Here is a 25271-nt window from a genome sequence, read left to right on the forward strand (position 1 = left end):
GGTGCCGACCCCTGCACAGTTAAAAAATCCATGTATAACTTGTGAATCCCCAAAACGTGACTATTAGTAGTAGCCTACCCTTGACGAGAAGCCTCACTGACGACAGAGTCAACACATTATTTCGTGTTATATGTATTATACACTGTATTCTTATAATAAAGTAAGCTAGAGAAAAAAAAGTTATTAAGAAAATCATAAGGAAAAGAGAATACATTTATAGTACTGTACTGTGTTTACTGAAAAAAAAAATCCACATATTAAGTGGACCCAGCCATTCAAAACCAGGTGGTTCAAAGGTCAACTGTATTGTTTTATAGCAAAGGGTTGTGCTTTCATAAGATGTTTTGTTACCAATTAATGCAAAGTTAGCCGTTCATTGACTGGAGCACATCCTACTATCTCCTTACTATTCAAACTCTGATACCCTGAAAACATTTCCTCTCAGATTAAGGAGATTTTTTTTAACTAGTTCAATAATGATACGGAAATAGAGAAATCACCCCCGTCTTATGCAAAGCTTTCCCCTTAAAAAGTAAAAGCAGGAAAATAGTCCCTAAAGCAAATGGTAAGTAGCAGAGTATGATTTGCACCTTTTAGAACTGGAATGCCATTGTAAAATCACTCTACAAAACTCGTGAAAGTATGACTACCATTTATCTCGAGCCTTCCATTGAGTAGTTAAAGTGCTTTACAAATATCATCCTCATAATAACCCCATAAAGAGAGGAGAGTTTGCCATAAAAGTTCATTGGGCGTGAAAACTTGGCTCAGTTATTCAACAGCTTGATCCAAAAGTAATTATTAAAATTAATTTTTAACAGCAACAAAAATAATTTGGCTGCAAGAGTAAACTAATAAGCAGTCAACTACCTATCCATGGAACATTTCATCTACACAAAGGCTGCATTCGTTGCCCCAGTACCTGGAATTACTTCTACGAAACCAGCTCCTGTAAATCGCAATAGCCCACAGGCTTGATGTCAGGGGCAGTCTTGAAAGCAGCAGTCTCCATTTCATAGTAGCACTTGGTCCTACATTTACAGCGCCCTGAAGTCTGGCACCAAATGAGCTGGGGAGATGGTGATTTCCTAATGAATTAAGGCTGAGCAAAAGCACCATCCTTCATGGTGCCTGTGGGATAGACCGTTAATTGCTCAAGGACATACAGACTCATCCCAGCCTCTCCTATGCAGCAAGCTTGGCCATGTGCACACTGGCAATCCTGAGGGCCTCCTGGCAGATAAAACACCAAAAGGGAGGGGTAGCTCTGTGGAGCCAGCAGTCGTGCGCAGATGTACCCACTGGTGCAAAAAATTCTGATTGCCATAAGCCCTTTCCCAGCTTCTGAGGAGCAGAGGCCATAGGAATGAGAACAAGTCCATGGCAAGTACGACTTAGAGGCCAGGCCTCTTTTGCCAGCCTTCGACCACCATTGTGTGCTATTTCTCTCTTCAGCCATGGGCAAGCTTCCCTGATGAGAAATGAATTTGCAGCATGAAGGCAGCTGGTTCTGTAAGCTAGATTCTCTAAGATCCTGGCTCTTAAATTCAGGATTTTTTTTTTTTTTTATGTTTATTTATTTCTGAGACAGAGAGAGACAGAGCATGGGCGGAGGAGGGGCAGAGAGAGAGGGAGACGCAGAATCCAAAGCAGGTTCCAGGCTCTGAGCTGTCAGCACACAGCCCGACTCGGGGCTCAAACCCACAGATGGTGAGATCATGACCTGAGCCAAAGTCGGTCGCTCAACCGACTAAGCCACCCAGGCGCCGCTAAATTCAGGATTATCCCATGCACCCTAGACGTGACTAGAAGTCACTAGGCAAAGAAACTTCCCCAGACTCTTCACAGCATGGCATGGTGAAAAAAGGATTCACAACCCTCCTTTGCTACCTACTAATTGTGTCATTTACACAAGTGACTTATATTCACTGAGCCTCTGCCTCATCTGTAAAATGGGTCTAATACTGCACAGGGAGGTTGTGAAGTTTAAATATGCTAATGAATGTGCAATGCATTACACATTCAATGCATACAACAGATGCCAATTATTACTCTCTTCTGTTGGCATGAAGTCAACCTCCTCCTATTTTTAGTGAGTTCCATTCTTCCGTGCTTGTATCTTTCGAATTTTTTAATCCATTCAAAATGGACTACCCATATCTACTTCATACTAACAGAAAGGCCAGGGTGGTGATTTAAAACTGGGTTTAGATCAAACAGAGCTGTGGTCAGAAACCCAGCTCCACTACTTCCTGGTTGTATGATCTTGGGAAAGTTTATGGAACCTGTGATGCCGTTTCACCAGGTACATGGTGGGACATTAACATCACAGTTAATGGCTTACTGGGAACATACCTGCAGGGAGTAAACGGCTGTCTTTGTAGACAACCCTGGCCGGTATCCTCCCTGGGGCCTTGGACACCCTAAGCAAATGCCACTTAATAACAACACTTTCTCTGCTTGGTCACCGGGCACCAGATGGTAGCCCACTATCATTGCAGAGCAGACCTTAGAAATAATGCTTGCTGACTGATGTTGATTTGGGTGCCCATGCTATGTTTGTAACATTAGTGGATAACAGGGGTTAGCTCTAAGTTTCAAGAGCCTTTATAGGTAAAATATGCCTGAACAGTCCTAGCCCTGAATCTGGTCTGGTCACCCTCAATGCCCCTGGGCAGACTGGCCTGGTTTGCCTGGGCACTTGCAGTAGAATCAGGACCATTTCTAGTTGGCCCCTTAGGAACAGGATCCAACAGAGAAATGCTACTGGAACAACTGTATCCATCTTTTTTTTTTTTTTAACTTTATTTATTTTGAGAGACCGAGAGAGAGAGAGAAAGAGCGGGGGGGGGGGGGGGGTGGCGCAGAGGGAGGAAGAGGGAGAGGAAGAGAATCCCAAGCAGGCTCCGTGCTGTCAGTGCAGAGCCCAGCGTGGGGCTTGAACCCACGAACAGCAAGATCATATCCTGAGCCAAAATCAGGAGTCGGCCGCTTAACCGACTGAGCCACCCAGGTGCCCCATTATAACCAACTTCTTTGGCCAGGGAATCTATTCACATCTCCACTGGGTCTCAGGACAGTGGGAGATAGCAAGAAAGCCCCTCCTTCCCATACTCTGAGCATCTAAGCGTCTGAGTAAAGCCCACTCATTTTATAGAGAAAGAACCTACTTCCGAAGTCCATCTCTAAAATTAGAAAAGCAGTCCTAAATCAAACTGTTGTAAGTGCTCCTCACACTGTCTGGCACACAAACTCACTGTTTTCTATTGCAAGACTCTACCCATTTTATTAAAAGTCTCTATGAAGTATTCTAAAATTATTGTTATATTTGAGTTTAAAATCTATAAATATAAAATACTTCTAGATTTATAAAAATAAAATGGGAATATCAATATAGCTCATGTTTAGAAAAAGGAAAAAAAAGACTAAAAGATTCAGACATAGGAAGAAGGTTCTTGGAACCTTATGGAATGATACTCTTTTACCAAAAGATATAATCATTGAACATACTTAAAATATGCCAAGTATTATTGTAATCTATTTGATTGTCACAAAAACCTTTAAGGCATTATTGACCACAATTCACAGATGAAGGGACTGAAGCAAAGAAACTTTAAGTAACTTCCCAAAATCACCCAGCTGGTAAATGTTAGAGTTGGTTTCAAATCCCAGTAGTCTAACTCCAAAGCCTGGGCTTTTAACCACTCTACACTTAGTCACAGTTTACAAATCAAAGTTCAAGACTATTTCTCCATTCCAATTTGCAGAAGACCCTATGCCTTCCATCTACAATGCGGGGAGTATTAACATTTCAGGAGTGATTCCCATGCAGGCATTTAGGATTCCCCATCCCTATTCTCTTAAAGCCTTAGGGCAGTCTAATCCCCCTCCCAGATCCAAACACCCCCAGTAAATGGAGGAGAAAGGGGGAGAGGACAGAAGGCAACCAGGCCCCAATTGAGAACCATTATAGTAAACAGAAAAGGAAATCAAAAGGACATCAAGAAAATTTAAACAAGCGGGGCGCCTGGGTTACTCAGTCAGCTGAGTGTCATACTTTGGCTCAGGTCATGACCTCATGGTTTATGGGTTCGAGCCCCACATCAGGATCTGTGCTGACAGCTCAGAGCTGGGAACCTGCTTTGTATTCTGTCTCCCTCTCCTTCTTCCCTCACCCCATCATGCGCGCGCTCTCTCTCTCTCTCTCTCTCTCTCTCTCTCAAAAAATGAATAAACATTTAAAAAAATTTTTAAATGAAAAATGAAATAAAAAAGAAAATTTAAACAAGAAATGCTAACAAGATAAATGAGAGACAAAGGGAAGACACACATCAAATTTCCTTCCTTTTCCTGCACTGTTCAACTGGTAATTAGACTAAAAACAATCCAAACTTTTGAAAAGTCATCAGTACTCAGCAGCTAATAGAAAATTGCTTTCTAAAAACAACTCCATATATGGTAGGCATTCTTAATCTGTTCTTTTGTAAACTCTAAGCCCAAGATTTCAAATTAACTTATGACCTGCCAGACAATCTTCAATCTACAAATCTGACCTCTTGACGGGGGCACGGTGAAAAGCCCTCAACTGTGTTCAGCCTAATTTAAAAGAACTCAGACTGTCCCAGAATAAAGATTGAATTTGGATTCAAAACCTGATTGCTACAATTAGTAAGAATCTATATTCTAGGGCTCCTGGGCAGTTCAGTCAGTTGAGAGTGCGACTCTTGATTTCGGTTCAGGTCATGATCTCATGGTCATGAGACAGAGCCGGGTATCTAGCTCTGCATGTGGAGCCTGCTTGGGATTTTCTCTCCCCCTCTGCACTTCACCCCTGCTCTCGCTCTCGCTCTTTCTCACTCACTCTCTCTCTCTCTGAAATAAAAAAAGTTACGAGGCACCTGGGTGGCTCAGTCAGTTAAGTGTCCGACTTCAGCTCAGGTCATGATCTCACGGCTTGTGACTTTAAGCCCTGCATCAGGCTCTGTGCTGGCAGCTTGGAGCCTGGAGCCTGCTTCGGATTCTGTGTCTCCCTCGCTCTCTGCCCCTCCCCCACTTACACTCTGTGTCTCTCTCTCTCTCTCAAAAATAAAGATTAAAGGGGCGCCTGGGTGGCGCAGTCGGTTAAGCGTCCGACTTCAGCCAGGTCACGATCTCGCGGTCCGGGAGTTCGAGCCCCGCGTCAGGCTCTGGGCTGATGGCTCAGAGCCTGGAGCCTGTTTCGGATTCTGTGTCTCCCTGTCTCTCTGCCCCTCCCCCGTTCATGCTCTGTCTCTCTCTGTCCCAAAAATAAATAAACGTTGAAAAAAAAAATAAAGATTAAAAAAAAATTTTTTTTTTAATGAAGTTAAAAAAAGAAAAGAACCTATATTCTGACAAGGGGACCACTCATTTGGCTTCAAAAATATAGACTGCTAAGAAGGTCAAGGTGATAGATACACAACAAATACAACACCCATACTCCTTCCTCAGGCTGCCCTCCCTTCTCTACCAATGTGGTGTCACTCTGGAATGACCAGCCAAAGGCAGCTCCCCTAGCTGACTAGAGAGAGGTTTATGTTTGCAAAGCTGGGGCTTGGATGTAGGATTTGAAGTGCCCTATGGTGCTCATGCTCCTCAGACCCGCAGCACCTACAAAAGAGTTACAGTGCCCCACCACCTACTCACCCCTCCTCTTCTTGCCCTCCTTCTTCATTCTGCCCTCTACTCCTCTCTTCCCCTTTCTTCAATCCCTGGGCAGATCCAACCCTCTCTCCCCAGGCTTCCTTTGTAACAATGGATTGCTTCTGAGGACACTTTACACAGAAACCACAGAGCTAGAAAAGGGTTTTGCCAAGAATTCCAAAGCAGTCACATCCAGATTTCAGAAAACCATGCCAGGAGATGTTCAGCTCCCCTAATCCCTTGGTCTGTGTGCTGACATGTCCCAGAGAGAAAAGGAAAGGCTGCTACAAGGGATGCAGGATGAGGGTGACAGAAACAGCTCACCCTCAGGAAGTCCCGTTTACCCTCACAGTCCTTCACAGCCTTTGCGGAAGATAACCACAGCTCTCCTTGCAGGACCACAGCCAATAATGCCTCATATTAATTAGCCTGACCCTCCTCACTGATGTTAGCATTAACAATGACATCCCTGGAGGTCCACACCCCCACAACCCGGACTTGTTTGCACTCTGGCACCAATCTGCAAAAAGGCAGCTTCTTCCGCCCGCCTGCCCTAACTCAGGAGAAGCCATCCCTGATGCTGACTTCCTTGAAGCACACCCTGGCTTCTGGGAGAGCTCCTGATGCAGGCCTCAAAATCTGAAGTGTCACAAGTCTCCTCTAATGTTGGTCACTGTGTTATTTCCAGGCTTTCCTAGAAGTGTAACTTCACATTTACAAGGACACTATTAGTTCTCTCATAGGATGCGTTCAAATGATTGTGTATCTCTCCTCCCTAACCAGCTAAACATAAGGGATATTCCGTTATATACCCAAGGTGTGATTTTTACAACCTATACTTTAATGCTGTTCATCTCTAGGAAAAGATACCTTTTAGAGTGCCTCCAACCCCAGGACAGGATTTAGGACTCACTGATCTAATCTTCTAAGAACTGAAAAGCTCTGCCAAAGTGTATACTTCAGGGAGGGCCCAAAGAGTCATTGGGTCTTGGGACATCAGAGCAATAATCCAGAATAAGGCACCAAATGAAGGCAAGGACTCTGACCCTAATATCCAGGTTAAACCAGAGCAACTTCACGTCTAGTTAATAGTTACTATTTTTAAAATTTTTTTTTCAACGTTTTTTTTTTTTTTTTTTTTTTTTTTTTTGGGACAGAGAGAGACAGAGCATGAACGGGGGGAGGGGCAGAGAGAGAGGGAGACACAGAATCGGAAACAGGCTCCAGGCTCCGAGCCATCAGCCCAGAGCCCGACGCGGGGCTCGAACTCACGGACCGCGAGATCGTGACCTGGCTGAAGTCGGACGCTTAACCGACTGCGCCACCCAGGCGCCCCTAGAACAAGTTTTCAGTAGAGCACTAGATGAAATGGTTGATGTGATTTTTTTTTCTTTTCTTTTTATTTATGTTTATTTTTGAGAGAGAGTGCAAGCAGGGGAGGGGCAGAGAGAGAGGGGGACAGAAGATCCAAATCGGGCTCCACACTGACAGCAAGGAGGCCGATGCAGGGCTCAAACTCACGAACCACAATATCATGACCAGAGCCGAAGTAGGACATTCACTCAACCGACTGAGCCACCCAGGAGCCCCTGATCTGTTTTTATAGGAGTCTTTTAAAACAACAACTTTTTAGGGGTCACCTGGGTGGCTCAGTCAGTTGAGCGTTGGACTTCGGTTCTGGTCATGATCTCATGGTTCGTAAGTCCGAGCCCCGCATCGGGCCCACTGCTGTCAGCGTGGAGCCTGATTTGGATCCTCCGGCCCCCCTCTCTCTCTGCCCCTCCCCTGCTTGTGCTGTCTCTCAAAAATAAATAAACATTAGGGGCGCCTGGGTGGCGCAGTCGGTTAGGCGTCCGACTTCAGCCAGGTCACGATCTCGCAGTCCGTGAGTTCGAGCCCCGCGTCAGGCTCTGGGCTGATGGCTCGGAGCCTGGAGCCTGTTTCCGATTCTGTGTCTCCCTCTCTCTCTGCCCCTCCCCCGTTCATGCTCTGTCTCTCTCTGTCCCAAAAATAAACATTGAAAAAAATTAAAAAAAAAAAAAATAAATAAATAAATAAACATTAAATGAATAAGTGAATGAATAATTAATTAATTAATTAATTTTTAAAAACAGTTTTTTATAGTGTCTCACATTTCATGGGTTAGGAATTTGGGCAAAAGGAACAGTTGGATGATGCTTCTGTTCCACGGGGCAAGTCAGAGGTGGCATGCAGTGGCCGGATGGGCCAGTCTACAGGATCGAGGTGGCTTCGTTCACATTTCAGTGGGAATGGATGGGAGGCTGGGTTCAGCCGAGATGGTCCACCACCATCACCTGCCACAATGGCCACAGAGCAGACTTCTTAAATGGCAGCTCATGGCTTGAAAAGCAGTCTTCCCATAAACAAGGCAGGAACTGCATGGCCTTCCACGACCTAGGGTCGGAAGTCACACGATGACAATTTTTGTCATACCCTCCTGGTCAAGTGGTGACAAACCCACCCAGATTCCAGGAGGTACGACTTGTTTTAAAATCCAGAACTTTCCCAGCCATATTGTATAACATATATTTCAAAGACTTTGAAGTAAAGGTAACTTGCACCCACCATTTATAACATATACACTCAGAATTGCTTGTTTCAAGGGCTGAACCTGACAAAAAAGAAACAGAGTGACAGCTTTTAAAAAAAACTGGTCAAGGGGCGCCTGGGTGGCGCAGTCGGTTAAGCGTCCGACTTCAGCCAGGTCACGATCTCGCGGTCCGTGAGTTCGAGCCCCGCGTCGGGCTCTGGGCTGATGGCTCGGAGCCTGGAGCCTGTTTCCGATTCTGCATCTCCCTGTCTCTCTGCCCCTCCCCCGTTCATGCTCTGTCTCTCTCTGTCCCAAAAATAAATAAAAAACGTTGAAAAAAAAAATTAAAAAAAAAAAAAAAACTGGTCAAAAACAGCAGGGAAATTGGCCAATTAGAAATTGGCCATAGGGGCGCCTGGGTGGCGCAGTCGGTTAAGCGTCCGACTTCAGCCAGGTCACGATCTCGCGGTCCGTGAGTTCGAGCCCCGCGTCGGGCTCTGGGCTGATGGCTCAGAGCCTGGAGCCTGTTTCCGATTCTGTGTCTCCCTCTCTCTTTGCCCCTCCCCCGTTCATGCTCTGTCTCTCTCTGTCCCAAAAATAAATAAAAACGTTGAAAAAAAAATTTAAAAACAAAAAAAAAAAAAAAAAAAGAAATTGGCCATAAGCCCTACTGTTACCAAGAAATTCTGAACTGACAAGGCAAAGAGTTGTGTAACGGAACCAATCACTCTTCTTTGTACAGCTTTGGCCTTTAGAAATTTCCAGGAGATATTTCACTGGGGTTGCCTTCCCTTGAGGAGTAAGTAAATCCCTAATGCTTTCCACTCATCATCTCTTAGTCATCCCTTGCAGTTTACCCTCACTATTTTATTTTCTCTTACTCACTCATAGTCAATAAGGCAAGATGATGTGTGAGAGGACTTTGAGCCAAGATCACCTGGGTGAACAACCAAATGAAAACACCTCCTAGCACACTCAGTCCAAGGCAGTGGTTCTAGCCAAGATGGTTTGGCCCTCCCTGCCCCCATCCTAGGACAACTGGCAATGTCTAGGGGTGGGAGTTCTGACATCTAGGCACCAGAGGCCAGGGACCCTTCCTCAACATCCTACAATGCACAGTCTGGCCCCGCAACAAAGAACTATTCCACACAAAACGTCAAGAGTGCCAACCCTGCTACCGTCAGTAGCTGTGCAACCCTGCTCGAAGGCACACACTCTGAGCAGACTGTTAAGCAGACGTTAGAGTCACCATCATCTCTCCCTTCATGTTTCTGAACCACGCACATACAATAATCGACTTTCTCACAAGCGCTAGGAGTTATCTCAATTTTAAAAAGAAGTCTCCCAAGCCTGAAAATCCTAATTCTCAGGAAACCATTCTTTAATTTTTAAAAGTTACTTTTAATTTAGACGATCCAGTCATTCGGAAACACCGAAGACAGACAAGAAAACAAACGTCAAAGGATTCAGTACTCAGTAACTTGCTCAGTTCTTTTGTTTCTTGAGATAATGAGCTGAAATGTTTGTGCAAGGGCAGAAGCAGACCCAGTCACAAATTAGCAGCCACTCTTTCAGTACCAGCACCTGTGCAGTACGGAAGGGTCCTGTACATCTGACATCTCCCAGCAGTGACGCAGACATGGCCTAAGCTGGCCAAACACACCCTCACCCTCAGCCACCCGCCCCTCAGACAACGCAGATACCTGCCTGCATGTCCCGTGGAGTCACCATCCTCCCTGCAGTCATGCTCCCTCGCATGCCTTGCTCTGTTTGTGCCTCTCATACTCTGGTTTATACTTACAAATCAAAAGCTGTCAACCTACCAGACAGAAACCACCATTTATAAACTCTTATGTTCACCTTTAGGGAACTCCTGATGGTCATTTTTATTGGGTTTCGTCCACCACAAATGTGTAAAGCTACTTCCTATTTCAAACGTTAATTGCTATTTTCCTCTCCAAACAAGGTCTCAATGACACCGATACATGGCACATAAAACCACAAGTCCCTCAGTGAAATAAATTACACTGTTGGGTTAGTGCAAACTGCGGCACCGGACTATTAGCAGGCCAGGCCCGTTAACAGCGTGCGACGTGTTGCCACTCTCCCAGGACAAACATAAACACTTTCTGAAGAATTTTTGGCTTTGCATCCTTCTTTCCAACTAACATTTTACTCCAGGAGGCCGAATCGTAGCTGCCCCACAGAGCAGATCGCCACTGAGCAAGGGCCCTCACCCAGTAGGTATTCCTCCCAACAAACACAGACTCTCAAACAAAGCTGCCACAGGGCTCATTTAATTTCTAAATGACTATTAATTTTACCTCATGTCAAATACACACTCTAGAACTCCTTTGATCCTAAAGGCAAAGGACGCCCTGGGAAAAGCCCGTTTATGAAAGGTATCAGCCACGGAAAAAGGGTAAACACAGGCCCTGAACAGTAGGAAACTTGGTCCACAGCAGGCTTTGATATGGAAACAGCAGCACTCCCCACCCCCACCCCCCATTACACTCACTACAGGCCTCAAAATAACATCAGCTACAAAAATGCTTTGAGCACCTCAGCTGAGGGGGGCAACAATTCAAGAAGAAATTTCAGAAATCACTGTATTACTCAGGTCAACTTGCTCCCATTGTAGTAGGAGTGATGATCACCACTTACTGTGCTCTAGGTATGCCTTACAAAAGTGATCTCAGTTAATTCTCCTAACAAGTATCCCCATTTTACAGAGAAGGAAGCTAAGCCTTGAAAGAGAAGTGACTTGCCTAAGGTCTTAGAGCCTGGGTACCCAGAGCAGAGACTGAACCCACGCCTCCTTGATACTAGGCGGGGTCTTCCTTACCACAGAACCCATCCAAATACCAGAACCACTCAGTCCAGCCCTAGCCCCAGCGGCAAAATGGGGCTGGAAAGGGCTGTCTCCCAAGAATTCTCTTTCCCAAGAGCCTGATAATAATGTTTATCATTACTCTAATATTTATTAATTGGTAAAACACTTAATCAGACTGCACAATCACCAAACAAAATCCAATCCTGTATATCTAATCATTACCATTTTTAGGCTACAGAAAATGCATGGTCCTTAGGTTCAGGGTGAGCTGGGCTGATTGTGAGGTACAACTGGGCTCCAGTAAGGACCACAAAACAAGGACCAAGATATCTTTGGGACCTGGCCAGACTGGAGGAAAAACTTGGTCCTCTCATGAAGACCCTAGAGTTCAGGCATTACAGAGGCTGATTAAACTGGGGTGGAGATCAGGGATTTAATCCCAGTTCTCAGGAAAGAGCACAGCAGGGGAAGTGATCAGCTAGAGAAAACACAGAAGGAATAAATGCAAGAGAAGACAGATGGAGCATATTAAAGACTTCTCCAAATTTTACAACTCTCTGAATTGTAAAAACAAGAGCAAGATACTTGCAAAATAACCACAAACTTTGATTCTTACACTCCTATTCTCCATAAAACTATACTTACATGATTTATACCTTTTTTGGGGGGGAGCAATTAATGAGTGTATATATACTATTTCACTGCACAATAAAAAATCATGAATACGAACCAATCTTCTAACTTATTAACATTACATTTTTACAGTAAGTTGGAATCCTACGAATACACAATTCTATCACATCTGAGCATTTAATTTTATAAATATGAACAGTATTATATAAAGTCCCATTAACTTTTCTTCTGCCACTGTGGTTACAGACCCCCATAGATGGCTAGAAAAATAAAAAGAAAAAGAAAAAAAAAAAAGATAAGGAGAGGGGCACCTGGGTGGCCAGTCGGGTAACCATCCAGCTTTGGCTCAGGTCATGATCTCAAGGTCTGAGTTGGAGCCCCACATCAGGCTCTGCACTGAGAGCAAGCACAGGGCCCACTTCGGATGCTTTGTCTCCTCTCTCCCTCCCGTGCTGGTTTTCTCTCTCTCTCAAAATAAATTAAAAACTGAAAGAAGGAAAGAAGGAAAGAAGGAAAGAAGGAAAGAAAGAAAGAAAGAAAGAAAGAAAGAAAGAAAGAAAGAATAAGGAGAACTACACAAATGAAACTATGCTACATGCAGTAAAATAAGTAAAGAGGTAAAAAGTGTGCCTTCATGAAGAAGCAATACTAAAACACTTTTCCACTAAAAGGTCTGCTTCCTAAATTACCCTTCACAAATGCTCAAGGCTCACACCCCACCTTTGTTTATACTTGTAATAATTCTGAAGAGAGGGGCGCCTGGGTGGTTCAGTTAAGCACCTGACTCTTGATTTCCTCCACTCAGGTCATGATCTCACAGATCTGATAATGCAGAGCCTGCTTGAGATTCTCTCTTTCTTTCTCTCTCTGCCCCTCCCTCCCTCTCCCCCTCTTTCTCTCCCTCTCAAAAATAAATAAATAAACATTAAAAAAAAAAAAAAAAGAATCCTGAAGAGAATAATCAGGTTTTCCCCACATGTAAATGATTTCAAGAAACTAGATATTCCCCAAAAGCTGTTTTTGTCAACACATATGCAGTCTTAAAAATTGAATTTGTTTCTAATTTGCATGGTTTTGCACACAGAATATTTTCAGTTCAAGTAAAACATTCACTGTTCACTTCCAAAGCATCATGCTAGCTCTGCACAATAGGACCAGCTCACAAATAACTACAGCAGTGCCAAAGAATAGCCCCCATGGGAAGTTCAAACACCAGACTATGAGGGCACTACCAGAGAATCACTTCTCAGGGTCTGGTTTTTATACACACACACACACACAAAAGTAATGATTAATGCCACTGGACAAGATTAAGCTTGCTCTTTTTATTGAAGCTCTAATAGTCCAGCCAATGGTAATCATTCTTCTTCCCACTACAGAGACCTGGTCAGACCCACCTCTGGCCTGCAGAATGCCTGCCCACTTTGGATCAATAAGCCCTGTGATCCTTAATACGGAACAGAAGCCGCTAACCCAGCTGATTCTTTCTGTACTCATCAATCAGGGTCAGACTACAGCTTGGCTTATGACCCACCGGGAGATGGGATGTCTGCTGCATAGTTCCTGGAAAAAAGCAAGGAGACATCGTATGAAGTCAATGAAGCAGCAGAAGTCAGGTGAACTAGAGAAAGGACCAATAGGGAGGAAGAATTTCCAGAAGAAACAGGGTTCTCTCCCAGAGGTGGCACAGAAAATTCCACATGAAAGTGGTCAGTTGCCAAGGGTTCCAGAGGAAGCACACTCAACTCTGGACATTAAGGTCGTGTGGTAGAGCCCAAAGGTCAATTTAAAGAGATACATACACGTCCATCCAGGCTGGGAAGATAGGGGGATGGGTAGACAGACCAGGTTCATTGGGTAGATGAAACTCACCAAGTAGCAAACAATAACACGTCCTTACTCAATATTTGTGAATTTAAACAAAAATCTTGATCTTATAATCTCTTTGGCAACTTTTAGAAAACAAATTTTTTTTTTTTTAATTAAGTAAACTCTACTCCCAATGTAGGGCTCGAACTCACAATCCTGAGATCAAGCGTGCTCTACTGACTGAGCCAGCCAGGTGCCCCCTCTTTGGCCACTCTTAATCTTGAAATAACCTCCTTTAATGATTCTAAATGTTAGAACTCCACATAATGGTAGATCTTATTTCGTGGGTTAACTGGGAAGTTAAACAAGGGAGAGAAATGAACAGCAATGCCTTGCCTCATGGGCCTGACAGCAATGGTATGGCTTACCTGGTGGGTTTCTAAGTACTAAGTACACTGCAGTGACCTCATTTACTTGCTTGAGCCCAGTGACAGAAGCCACTGCTGCAATTTTCAAAATGAGCTTGGGTGGTGACAGAGACCCCGATTTGCTGGCTAATGGGGCCTGGCAGTAGAGAGAACAGAGTCCTCCTCCCATCCCTGAAACGCTCAAGCACATCCTGACCTCCAGTCACACCACAGCGTCTCGTACACATGCACCTCCACAAATAGACTCAAAGTTCCATGAGCCCCAGGTAGTACGTCCCTCTGAAAGTGAAGGCACTGGGCCACAGAAGGAGGGGTAGCTCCCAGCTGCGGGTACTATGCGTGGGTGGAAGAACAAGTTCAGACCTGTCTGTTCCATGGCTGTGTCGATCCCCCCGGGGAACCTGCGAGGGGGAACATCACCTCTCCACAGCCCAGGCCCTGCCCAGCTCCACCAGGCACCGGTCACACACACAACAACGTGGCAGTCCTGCCTCCCCCCCACCCCTAAGCCTGAGAAGGCCTCTCTCCCCCTCAACTTCACCACCAACCTTAAGGAATCAGTTTAATCTCACCACGTCTCAATTTTTCCATCGACGTGTAATCACAATCAACTACATAAAAGTTACTTGGCACCACTTCTTACACTTTTTTCAGCCTATAAAAATACCTCAAAGATACACCTCAAACACTTCCACTGGACTAGGAGTCAGAAGTCCTATCTTCATTTATATCAGTCATTCACCCGACAAGGGCATATTAAACACCTACGACCTGCAAGGAACCAGAGTTATGAAGGTGAACAAGCATGACAGTCTGGAGTCCCTGCCCTCATGGGGTTTTGGTCAAGTTATCTGGTGCCTCTAATTGAAATCAAAGCCTTGGATAAGCTCTTTTAAGTCCCTTCCAGCTCTTCTATCCCCTCCCTCTCTGCTTTAGTGCCAAGAGGAGAATGAAGCATTCTGGAATGTTCTGCTTTCCTGAACAGATGCTATTTTTATTCCACGTACATATAGCTCAGGCTGCAGACGTGTGACTTATCTCCATTCTGCCAAGCAAAAACGACTCGTTTTCATCCCAGAGTTTCATTAGACTACGTGGAGCCCTACTCTAGAAGGCCCAGTGGCATGCACACCTCAGGCTCCTTGGCACAGGGACCCTCACTGCCCCATTTCTTCCACATGGAGGAAATCTGATTCCTTCAGATCAAAACGACATAAAAACAGGAGCTGGGCTGCCAAGGCTTCCTCACATGTTGCCTGGATTTGTTTATTTCTTCTTCATCAACTCACATCATTTCTGACACTGCACTTCAACTTCCTGGACACAGCCACGGAGAAAAGCTTTTAAGAGGCACTGAAGTGCAGCCAACTTCTGATTAGCCGCAGTCATGAAGGAAAGGAACAGCACCCGGCCAAGGCAGGAGGACTCTTGCCTCTAAGGACCACAGGGCAAAGATTCTTGAACAGAATGTGGAGAAACATTAGTGAAACAAGTGAAATGCACCCTACCCACCAGAAACATTCCCCTCAGCTAACATTTCAGGAAAACACTTGGCTGGAGTTTTACTTTCTGGAAGTTCCCAAGAGCCCCACATCTACCAGAAAGGGAGGGGTGTACACTTTCCATTATCAACAGACAGGGGGAAACATCAGCTCCTGAATCAATGGGGGAATCGATTTTGGTAAGAACTACACAAAAGGAATCTAGGATTAAAGGCACTTAACAGTGGTTAAGGTTAATAGAAGTGCTCTTTTGCTCAGAGCTAAGTTCACAAATATTAAGCAGAAATGTATGCAGTACAGGGAGGGAGAAACTAGAGAGAAGAAAATAAGACCACGAATGAAGATAGACGTGGGAAAAGCTGGGCCTCAGAAATAAACTATCAACAGGCAAGACTTGATGTCACTGTCCCTCCTGATCATATGCAGAGGCTTTCCAGAAGTTACTCAATGCTTTATGACTGCTTCAGATAGACAAATAGCCCTTCCCACCCTCCCTTTTTCAATCTCCCCCAATTCCCACCTCGTCTTGTCCAGCCCACCCTGGTCACTCTTCTCCCCTTCAGAAAAAAACCAGGCTGCCTTGAGGGATGGTGCCAGCTGGTGGCTGGTGTGGAGAACTATCTATTAACCACTACTTTTCTCTCCCTTCTCTTGGAAGAATCTGGATCATTCTCCTCCTCCTCTTTCCTCTGTGCCTTCAATAATAATCACAGAGAACTTAATTTGAAAGTTGAAAGTCCCCGGAGAGAGAATCCCGGCTCCCCTACTTCCCTCCTGGGGAACCTAGAACAAGTCCCAGAACCTCTGCCTTACTCCCTTCTCTGCAAACATGGATGGGAATAGCCACCTACCGAGTGAGGCTTTCGGAAGCAGCGGACGGGAACATACACTAGGAACAGAACAGGACTAAGCAAACAGAAGGCACAGCTTCCACTTTTACGCCAACTCTCCTCCATAAGATTGAACACTTTGAACACTGCTCAGCTCAAAGGAATGTCATGACCATCATGCTCCAAATAAATCACATCAACAGGTGACAGGCAAGCCTTCCTCAGAAGTAAAAGATATGATGTCAATTCTAACAGAGCTCTCGTCTGGTGGATTTCTTTATTTTCAGTGTGGATGACACACTGGCAGAGTGGTATGTTGGGACACGCATCAGCTGTCCTGAGTCACTAACTCTCATCACTTAGAGCAGGAGAAACTATGTTCCTGATCACAGTGCCCGGAATGGTGTCTGTGCCTCCCCAGGCCGTCCCCCGGTGCCAAGGAAATCCAGCTGTCAGGCCCCTGAAGGGGAAAGGTCAGCACCCACGAGGCTCTGCTCATCCCCAAATGCCATCTCACCGTGATAAAGGTCTCAAAGGGGCTAATGAAATTATCTCCTCTGCCTTTTATTCCTCAGTAACAACCACAAAATTAGATGAAATGACCCCCTGCTCCTCTAATTTAAGGCCTATTTTATTACCTTCAACCCCAATTCTCTTTTAAATGGATGTAAGTCCCTGAAGACCCACAAGCCAATGAGATTAGTAACTGACAGCCCCTTCCTCCAGGCCTGTTCTCCAGAGGGCGCTTCTCCTTCCCCCAGGGTGGGGTCACAATCAGTTCAATCTTCATGCTTCAGAGACATCCCCTTTGAACAGGATCAACTGTTTCTCCAGCCCTGCCTGGTGCTGCGCTCAAAGGAGCAGCGGGCCCCTTCTCACTCGGAGCATTAACGTCAGCTCAGCCAGTAAGGCGAAGGCAAAAAGGAGGAGGTCAGCACGGTTAATTGTCCACCAGGCTCAGATGCAGGCCCCCTCAAACCAGCACCTTGGGAGGGCTGATCACCCCCATAAAATGTGAAGTGCACTTTGAACCCAGGAACAAGGAGAATGAGAACTATTTGCCCCAGCCTGCTGGGCTTCAATGGGAGCTTCAGCTGTTTGTTTTCTTTTTCAGCTCGTAGCCATCAAGGGTAGGAGGATACTCTGCAGTCACCCCAGGCAGGGAGGCAAGCACCATGGCCTGCCCATCAGGAAAGAAAGGAGAAGAAAGATAAGCATCAGTGGAGGTGGTCTAAAGGGAGCCAAACAGGGCGGCCACCAGCTTTGAAGAAGGAACCTGAGAGAACAGGATTCCGGAAGCCTAAGAAACCGCTTAATGTAAGAAATGCTCCATAGAGAAAAGGAATCATTTAAAATGCAGAATATTTATTCTTCGTCATTAAAAGAGATGAAAGGGGAAATCTTTTCAGTCTCTTTTGCCTCTTTGGAAAAGTTACTTTTATTAACTAGTTATCTGAAGGCCTCCTTCCAACTCAGGTCCATAATTGTAAAAAGATGCTAAGAAACAGGAAATAGCCATTTCTTAACTGAAAGGGGACATGAGAGTGACCAAAACAATAGTCCTTTCATAAAGCAAGGTCCAAGATATTCCATTTACAAGCAAGTTTTCCTGGAAACAAGTACTTATAAGTTATCTTTGAAATCAACAACAAGCTTCTACACTGGATAAGACAGACCAGCCCACATATCACAGCTCAGAAGTGACCTGATCAAAGTAAAAAGTGGCTCCTAAGTGATGCACTGATTGTGCCCTGGAAATGGAAAAAAGCAAACTCTTCCCATAAACGTCAATGCCTGGGTGCAGCTTTACCATGAACCTCAAAAGCCTATTTTGGAGACTTGGCTGCTTCTTTCAGAAGAAGAAAAGATAAAGGCTTCACCTGAGAAAACCAAAGACACCCGGTGGGGTTGGGAGGGGGATGTGCCATTTACTTTTTGCATGTGTCTATAACCAGCTACAGACTGGGTTCCCAGACACTTCGGCAATAAAGGAAATGGTCAGTCAGAGACCAGCAAGCTAATGACACTGGAGTCTGAGACCAGCAGAACAGTCGCTATGCCCGCTAGTTGCCTTCGCTCTGATGGCTCCCAAATGTCTACTGTGGACACTAGGGGCCCAGGCTGGACAGTGTCTTTGGATCAAGGCCAGCGCTCCAAAACAGCCATCTTAACCACACACACACACACACACACACACACACACACACCCTGATACACAAATTCTACAGGTGGGGTGCTAGCAGGCTCATCTTTAGAAACAGTAACCATTCCATGAAAGAACACCACAGCGTAAGTCCAAAACACAAAGTTTGGAAGCTCTAGGAAAATCCAAGAACTGTAGCACTTCTTGGGCTAGTCCAAATGATGTGGGGTAGTCAAGATTCAACCAGAGAAGGCAGTGAAGTGTGCCTGAACGCACACCTATGTGTGAGAACCCCATATGGAGGAGGACAGCTGAATAACTTGACCTACCACATTTTTTTCTAACCAGATTAGAACTGTATTGTAAAACAGGAGTCACTCCGAGAATCACATCTCCCAGAAGCTCAATGCGTTGCCAGTTCTTACCAATCTGTAAGCACTCCTCATGCATTTGGCAGCATAAAAACTAGACACACAACAACCACCTTGCATTCGGGTTCTGCAGGAATGGTGCAAAACAGTCAATAGTCAAATTTCAAAACCTACTATAAAGCTAAAACTCCTCATATTTTAACACGTGGGCTTTTAAACTGCAATTAATTTCCTTAATTTATTTTTCAAATATGGCAGACAAACTGGCTTACATGGAGACTGGAAATTCCTGAGCAAAGCTGAAGTCCTCACTCTACCCAAGCCCTAGGAAATTTTAAGAACACGAGTAGGGTTAACTGAGAGTCACATTTCTTGTACTGCTTTGTCTTTCACTAAATTCTCCCATACGGCTGTACAACCGGGGCTCAGCACCAGGTAAAAGAAACCACAGTTATGTGATTGCTTTTACATGGATTTATTGGCCAGTACCTCTACTAGGAATGCAGAAACCAGAAGACAACTTTTTTCTCTTTGCTTTAGTGCCACACACACCCAACCAAAGCAGCTGGAAAGGCTGAACAATGAGCAGTGTTAATCTAGAACAGGATAGGAAGGCAAGAGTAAAGACTCAATACCATATTCTCCTAGATTCTCCCATTCTGGCTTCAATATTCAGTGAGCCACCACCCTGGGGGTTGCTAATCCCAACCCACAGGATGAAGCCAATCAGTGCACCTCTCAAAGAACCCAATGACCTGAGAAGTCTGGGGAGGATTGAGGTGCACTGATTTAAAAGCTTTTCATTAAAGGGGTGCCTGGATGGATCAGTTGGCTGACCATCCGACTCTTGATTTCGGCTCAGGTCATGATCCCAGGGTTATGGGATCAAGCCCCGCACTGGCCTCCACACTGACCATGGACCCTGCTTTGGATTTCTTTTCTTTTCTTTTCTTTTCTTTTCTTTTCTTTTCTTTTCTTTTCTTTTCTTTTCTTTTCTTTTCTTTTCTTCCTTCCTTTCCTTCCTTCCTTTCTTTTTCTGTCTTTCTCTCCCTCCCCCCTCCCTCCCTCCCCCTCCCTGTTCTCCTTCTGCCCCTCTCCTCTACCCCTCTTTCTAAAATTAAAAAAAAAAATTCTTAAGCTTTTTGTAAAATTATTTAAACCTGAACTGTGTTTTAAAACAAATGGTCAAGGGAAAAAAAAAAAAAGAGGTTAGAGTGGGAGAGAGCCAAAGCATAAGAGACTGTTAAAAACTGAGAACAAACTGAGGGTTGATGGGGGGTGGGAGGGAGGGGAGGGTGGGTGATGGGTATTGAGGAGGGCACCTTTTGGGATGAGCACTGGGTGTTGTATGGAAACCAATTTGTCAATAAATTTCATATATATAAAAAAATAAAAAAATAAAAAAAATAAAATAAAAAAATAAAACAAATGGTCAAACCACTCAGAAATATTTTCATTGCCTCCAGGTTATATATTGGGAAAGTCTGTTGACTGCTCCCTTGCTGCCTATACATTTAGACACATGTCCAGCCCTAGAGCTGACCAGGGCTCCCAGGGTCCCGGTGACAATGGTCTCTCCAAGAGCAAACTCAGAGCTGCAGGTTGTCATTTAGCACATTAGTGCTTCATGACCTACATCACTTATTACTCCATAGAAAGACAATGACACGAAAACTCCTGACTTTTTATCCCTTTCATTAGGGGGAAGAGTCTAAACTCCTACTAATTTAATATATTAGGGTAAATTCTCAATTATGCATGTTTATATGAGCAAACAGGCACAGAATTAATCCAAAAGAGCAATTTACGTATCATTTCATTGGCTTAGAAATACATTATGATTTTTTTTGTGGTTGTGCCTTAGCTGAGCTTACTAGGGGTTGTTGTTTTTTTTTTGTTTTGTTTTGTCAGACATATTTATTCATTTACTGAAAGTCTGTTTCATGCCGGAAAATATGCTAGATGGGAGACTACAGCCAAAGAACTCACAGACTAGAAGAAAAAAATGCACACAAACACTTAAGTAAAGCTCATATAGCAAGCAAGTGTGCTGTCTGAGCAGATAAGCAGTGATTGGTTGTGCTGTAAAGGTGAGGAAAAGGCTATGCTCCAAGAAGCCTCTTCCTGATGCAGTTTGATAAATAACAAAAGAAATTCGGACTGGGTCTTAAATGAAGAAAAAGAATTAAAAAAATATTGTTTAATGTTTATTTTTGAGACAGAGTATATGTGAGCAGGGGAGGGGCAGAGAGAGAGGGAGACACAGAATCTGAAGCAGGCTCCAGGCTCCGAGCTGTCAGCACAGAGCCCGACACGGGGATCAAACTCACAGACCGCGAGATCATTACCTGAGCCGAAGTTGGGCGCTCAACCGACTGAGCCACCCAAGTACCCCTAGAAAAAGAATTAAGCACGAGCTTACACGGATGGGAGAAGGGAGCCCTGCACAAAGAAAAGAATGTTGGGTGGTGAAAAGGCCAGCAACACCCAGGAGAAAGCCAGCCAAGTAAACACCTTCACCCCATAAACTCTCAACAGGGGTGGGGGACCACCTCACACCTTTCCTCATTTAAGGATTTTCTTGTTATTGAATGAGAACTCTGGGAGTTACCAGGGTGCATCATCATGACTAGAGTTTTCCTACAACCCACCTAAGCATGAGGAGCATGTCCCAAGAACTAACCCCTTACCTGTATGATGAGTGCGCTTTAACGAGATGCAAAAACCACAAGCCAGCTGTGAATTCAAGAGTCTGCTTCCCAGTTTACCTAAAAAACAACAGGAAAGGACCATTTTTGTTAATTTGGAATAGCCAGTCTTTTAATGCTCCCAGGAAAGGTCTGCAGACCATGCCTGAGGCTCTTGGTCTCAAAGCAGGAAGCCTGGCTAGGGGGTCAGGTTGAAGAGACCTGAATGAGAATCCCAGGGTTGTAACTCAGTGACAGGGTAACTGAACTGTAAGCCAGGTACTTAACCTACCTTTGCCTCAGTTTCCTCCCCTGCAGTATCTACCTCACAGAACCACCATGACAAGCCAGGGATCACATGAATGATCATGTGATGGGCTTGCAGCCCCTCCACAGAGACAGAGAAATAAACAGGCAGTAATCAGGACCTTGATGCAGCCGATATGAGCCAAAGTGAGAAAACTTTGAGGTGATGTGAAGCCTTTACAGAAGCCCTAACTGGTTCCAGAGGGGTCAACGGAAGCTCACCAGAGCAAGTGATAGCTAAGCTGAGGTCTAACAAGCAGGAGATGTCAGACTAAGAGGACAAGCAAACAGCATACCAGGGAAAGCCACCAGCAAAATGGGATGCCCTGAAATGGGATGTGAGTTCATAAAAGAGTGAATTTAGTGGGGCGCCTGGGTGGCTCAGTCGGTTAAGTGCCCGACTCTTCATTTCAGCTTAGGTGATGATCTCTCGGTTCGTGAGCTTGAGGCCCACACTGGGCTCTGTGCTGACAGTGCGGAGCCTGCTTGGGATCTCTCTCTCCCTCTCTCTGCCCCTCCCTCTCTCTCTCAAAATAAATAAATAAACTTAAAAAAAAAAAAAAAGAAAAGAAAAGAAAGAGGTTAGTGACCACTGGAGTATTTCAGAGGCCAAGATGGAGGCTGGCAAGAGACAAAGCTGTAAAGGTAGAGAATCACAAAAGGCCTTGCAGCCATTTTAGGACTTTGGACTTTATCTTAAGACCAATGGCAAGCCCAGGAAGGATCTTACATAGGAAAGCAACATGGTCCAGGAAGTTTTCTGCAACACCTGAGACAAGAAGGTCTTAGATGGAGGCAATGAGAGCCCAAATCAGCAACTCCAAATGCCACATCCCCGGTCTGTGTGGAAAGAGCCAATAGAGAAGGCTCTAGGGCCAGGGCCCCTGTGGCACTCCAATGAACCACTGCTTCTGAATTACTGGCTCTTCCAGCACCAGGCAATTCCCAACAGGTAGACACGCCATCAGGAGTGGAGTCTGCTTGTCCCAACACACCCTCCAGAAGGTCAAGGAGTGCCTAGTGTCACAGTGGTTCTCAAAGCGTGGTCCCCAGACCAGCAGTATCAGCATCAACTGTGAATGTGCTAGAAATGCAAATTCTCAGCCCACCACAGACCTAGCAACTCAGAATCTCTGGGGATGGGAGTAATGTGTTATTAAAAGCCCTCCAGGTGATCTGGACGCTCCCTTAAGGCAGTGGCACCAAACGCGGGCAGTGCCAGGACAGGGGCTGGGGAGGGTACAGAGCACAGAGCTGGCCTGGCCTATGACCCACAATGTCCATTTTTGTTTACAAGAAAATACACAACTCCGTTGAGGCTTGGAATCCCTCCTAGCCCTGCAGACTGATGGGTAGAGGGCCCAGAACCCACCGCTGAGGTGGGGATATGGTGCTGCAGGAGGATTTTGTTTCCTCAAGACGTGCCCCATCCCCTTCTACAGCCTGCATTTGCTTCAGGGCAGGAAAATGAACTCCAGCTTCAGGCAAGTGGACACATACTTCTCTTTTTTATTCACTCATTCATCTTTTTAAAATATGGATTGCTTCACAGATGTGTGTGTCATCCTTGCACAGGGGCCGTGCTAATCTCTGTATCGTCCCAATGTTAGTTTAAGTGCTGCCAAAGTGAGCACGCACGTCTCCTTGCAGACTGTGTTTCTTCCCCCACCTAGGCACAGAATCTGACCACTCCAGAAAAAGAAATGGGCCATCCGGAAAGCTCCAAGTGGTTTTATGTGAGGGTCAAGTTTCCTTCTGGAGTGTGGAACACACTCCGTGGTTACAAAGATACCAAGGCCCAGGAGCCATAACGTAATTCAGGATGAGAATAGCTCAGCTCAGCTGCCTCTCTAAGTATCTATTGTCTCCATAGAAGAAAGAAAAAATTATCCCTTCCACCCCCCAACAAAAAGGATATTTCTGTAAAGAGCAGACAAATCCTCACATTCTTATGTTTCTATAGTTCTTGTTTTGCTTAACAAAAGGGGGGGAAATGGGGTCCAAAACATAAAAACAGGGGCACCTGGAAGGCCCAGCCAGTTAAGTGTCCAACTTTAGCTCAGGTCATGATACCACAAGTTTGTGGGTTCGGGCCCTGAGTTGGGCTCTGTGCTGATACCTCAGAGCTTGCAGCCTGCTTCAGATTCCGTGTCTCCCTCCCCCGCTCACACTCTGTCTCTGTCTCTCTCTCTCAAAAATAAATAGACTTAAAAAAAAATTTTTTTTTAATAAAAACAGTATTCAGATCGGGGCACCTGGGTGGCTCAGTCGGTTGAGCATCCAACTTCAGCTCAGGTCATGATCTTACATCTCTTGAGTTCGAGCCCCACATCAGTCCCTGCGCTAACAGCCTAGAGCCTGCTTCGGATTCTGTGTCTCCCTCTCTCTGCCCCTTCCCTGCTCACACTCTGTTGCTCTCTCTCTCTAAAATAAATAAATATTAAAAAAAATTAAAGGGGCGCCTGGGTGGCTCAGTCAGTTGGGCATCTGACTTCAGCTCAGGCCATCATCTCATGGTTCAGGAGTTCGAGCCCCGCATTGGGTTCTGGGCTGACAGCTCAGAGCCTGGAGCCTATTTCAGATTCTGTGTATCCCTCTCTCTCTGCCCCTCCCCCACTCACGCTCGCGCATGCTCGCTCTCTCTCTCAAAAAAAAATAAACATTAAAAAAAATTTGTTTAATGAAAAAAAAAAAAACTGTTCAGATCAACACAGATCATAGCCATATACTGCATACCCCAACCATACTCAGCTTCCAGAGTCTGCCCCTCTTGCCAACATCACAAAGAGGGTGGCTGGGCTACAGGATCTCATAACAGGTCAAGCAAATACGTGTGGTCCAGGGGAACAAGCAATGCTGCAGAAATCCCTAGCACCTTCCCTATACTACAGCCTCCACCTGCACACCCCGGCTCTCCAGCCTCCCCACCCACTCTGTGCATGTGGAACGCACAACTGTAAAGGCTTCATACATGTCTCGCATGGTCTATGTCTCCTGCACTGCACACATAGCTAACCACATTAAGGTAACGGCTCTTAGGGCACCTGGGCGGCTCAGTCAGTTGAGTGTCCAACTTCAGCTCAGGTCATGATCTCACTGTTCCCGGGTTTGAGCCCCGCATCTGTCTCTGCACTGACAGTGTGGAGCCTACTTGGGATTCTCTCTGTCTTTCCCTCTCTCTCTGCCCCTGCCCCCTCTGTTGCTGGCATGCTCTCTCTCTCTCTCTCTCTCTCTGAAAAATAAATAAAATTTTAAAAATAAATAAAGATAATGACTCTTCTACAGCCTCTCTTATCAGACTGTCAGCTCCCTGGGGGGCTCAATAAGCTTGTGTTGATTAAATGACTGAACACACAGACATACAGACTCACCTAGAATAAGAATTTCAGGCCTGGATTCATCCCTTAACTGTCTCTAGCCCAAACAGGTAAAATGACTTGTCCAAGGTCACAGAGCAAGCTAATGATCACACTACAGGAGTCAGTATAGATGGTTCTCAGTGCTTTCTGACTTTCAC

General features: G+C 45.2%; 1 protein-coding gene and 1 non-coding gene across 8 annotated transcripts in view; both read right to left on the reverse strand.

Moving 5' to 3' along the window:
* The window catches only part of LHFPL2 (LHFPL tetraspan subfamily member 2), a 178049-nt gene that overhangs the window by 129133 nt on the left and 23645 nt on the right, over positions 1 to 25271 (reverse strand). For 5 of the 7 annotated variants that reach the window (XM_030323565.1, XM_030323554.1, XM_030323628.1 and 2 more), the window contains exon 2: positions 21452 to 21529. The exons of the other annotated variants lie outside the window; for them this stretch is intronic. In XM_030323565.1, coding sequence (XP_030179425.1) covers positions 21452 to 21529 — 78 coding nt within the window. The remainder of the gene's footprint in view (positions 1 to 21451; positions 21530 to 25271) is intronic. 7 annotated transcript variants of the gene reach the window in all.
* LOC115526280 lies at positions 23285 to 23388 on the reverse strand. Its single transcript, XR_003972582.1, has one exon. It is a non-coding gene; the product is annotated as a U6 spliceosomal RNA (small nuclear RNA).

Source organism: Lynx canadensis, chromosome A1 (assembly GCF_007474595.2).
Source record: "Lynx canadensis isolate LIC74 chromosome A1, mLynCan4.pri.v2, whole genome shotgun sequence".
In the NCBI taxonomy this organism is placed as follows: domain Eukaryota; kingdom Metazoa; phylum Chordata; class Mammalia; order Carnivora; family Felidae; genus Lynx; species Lynx canadensis.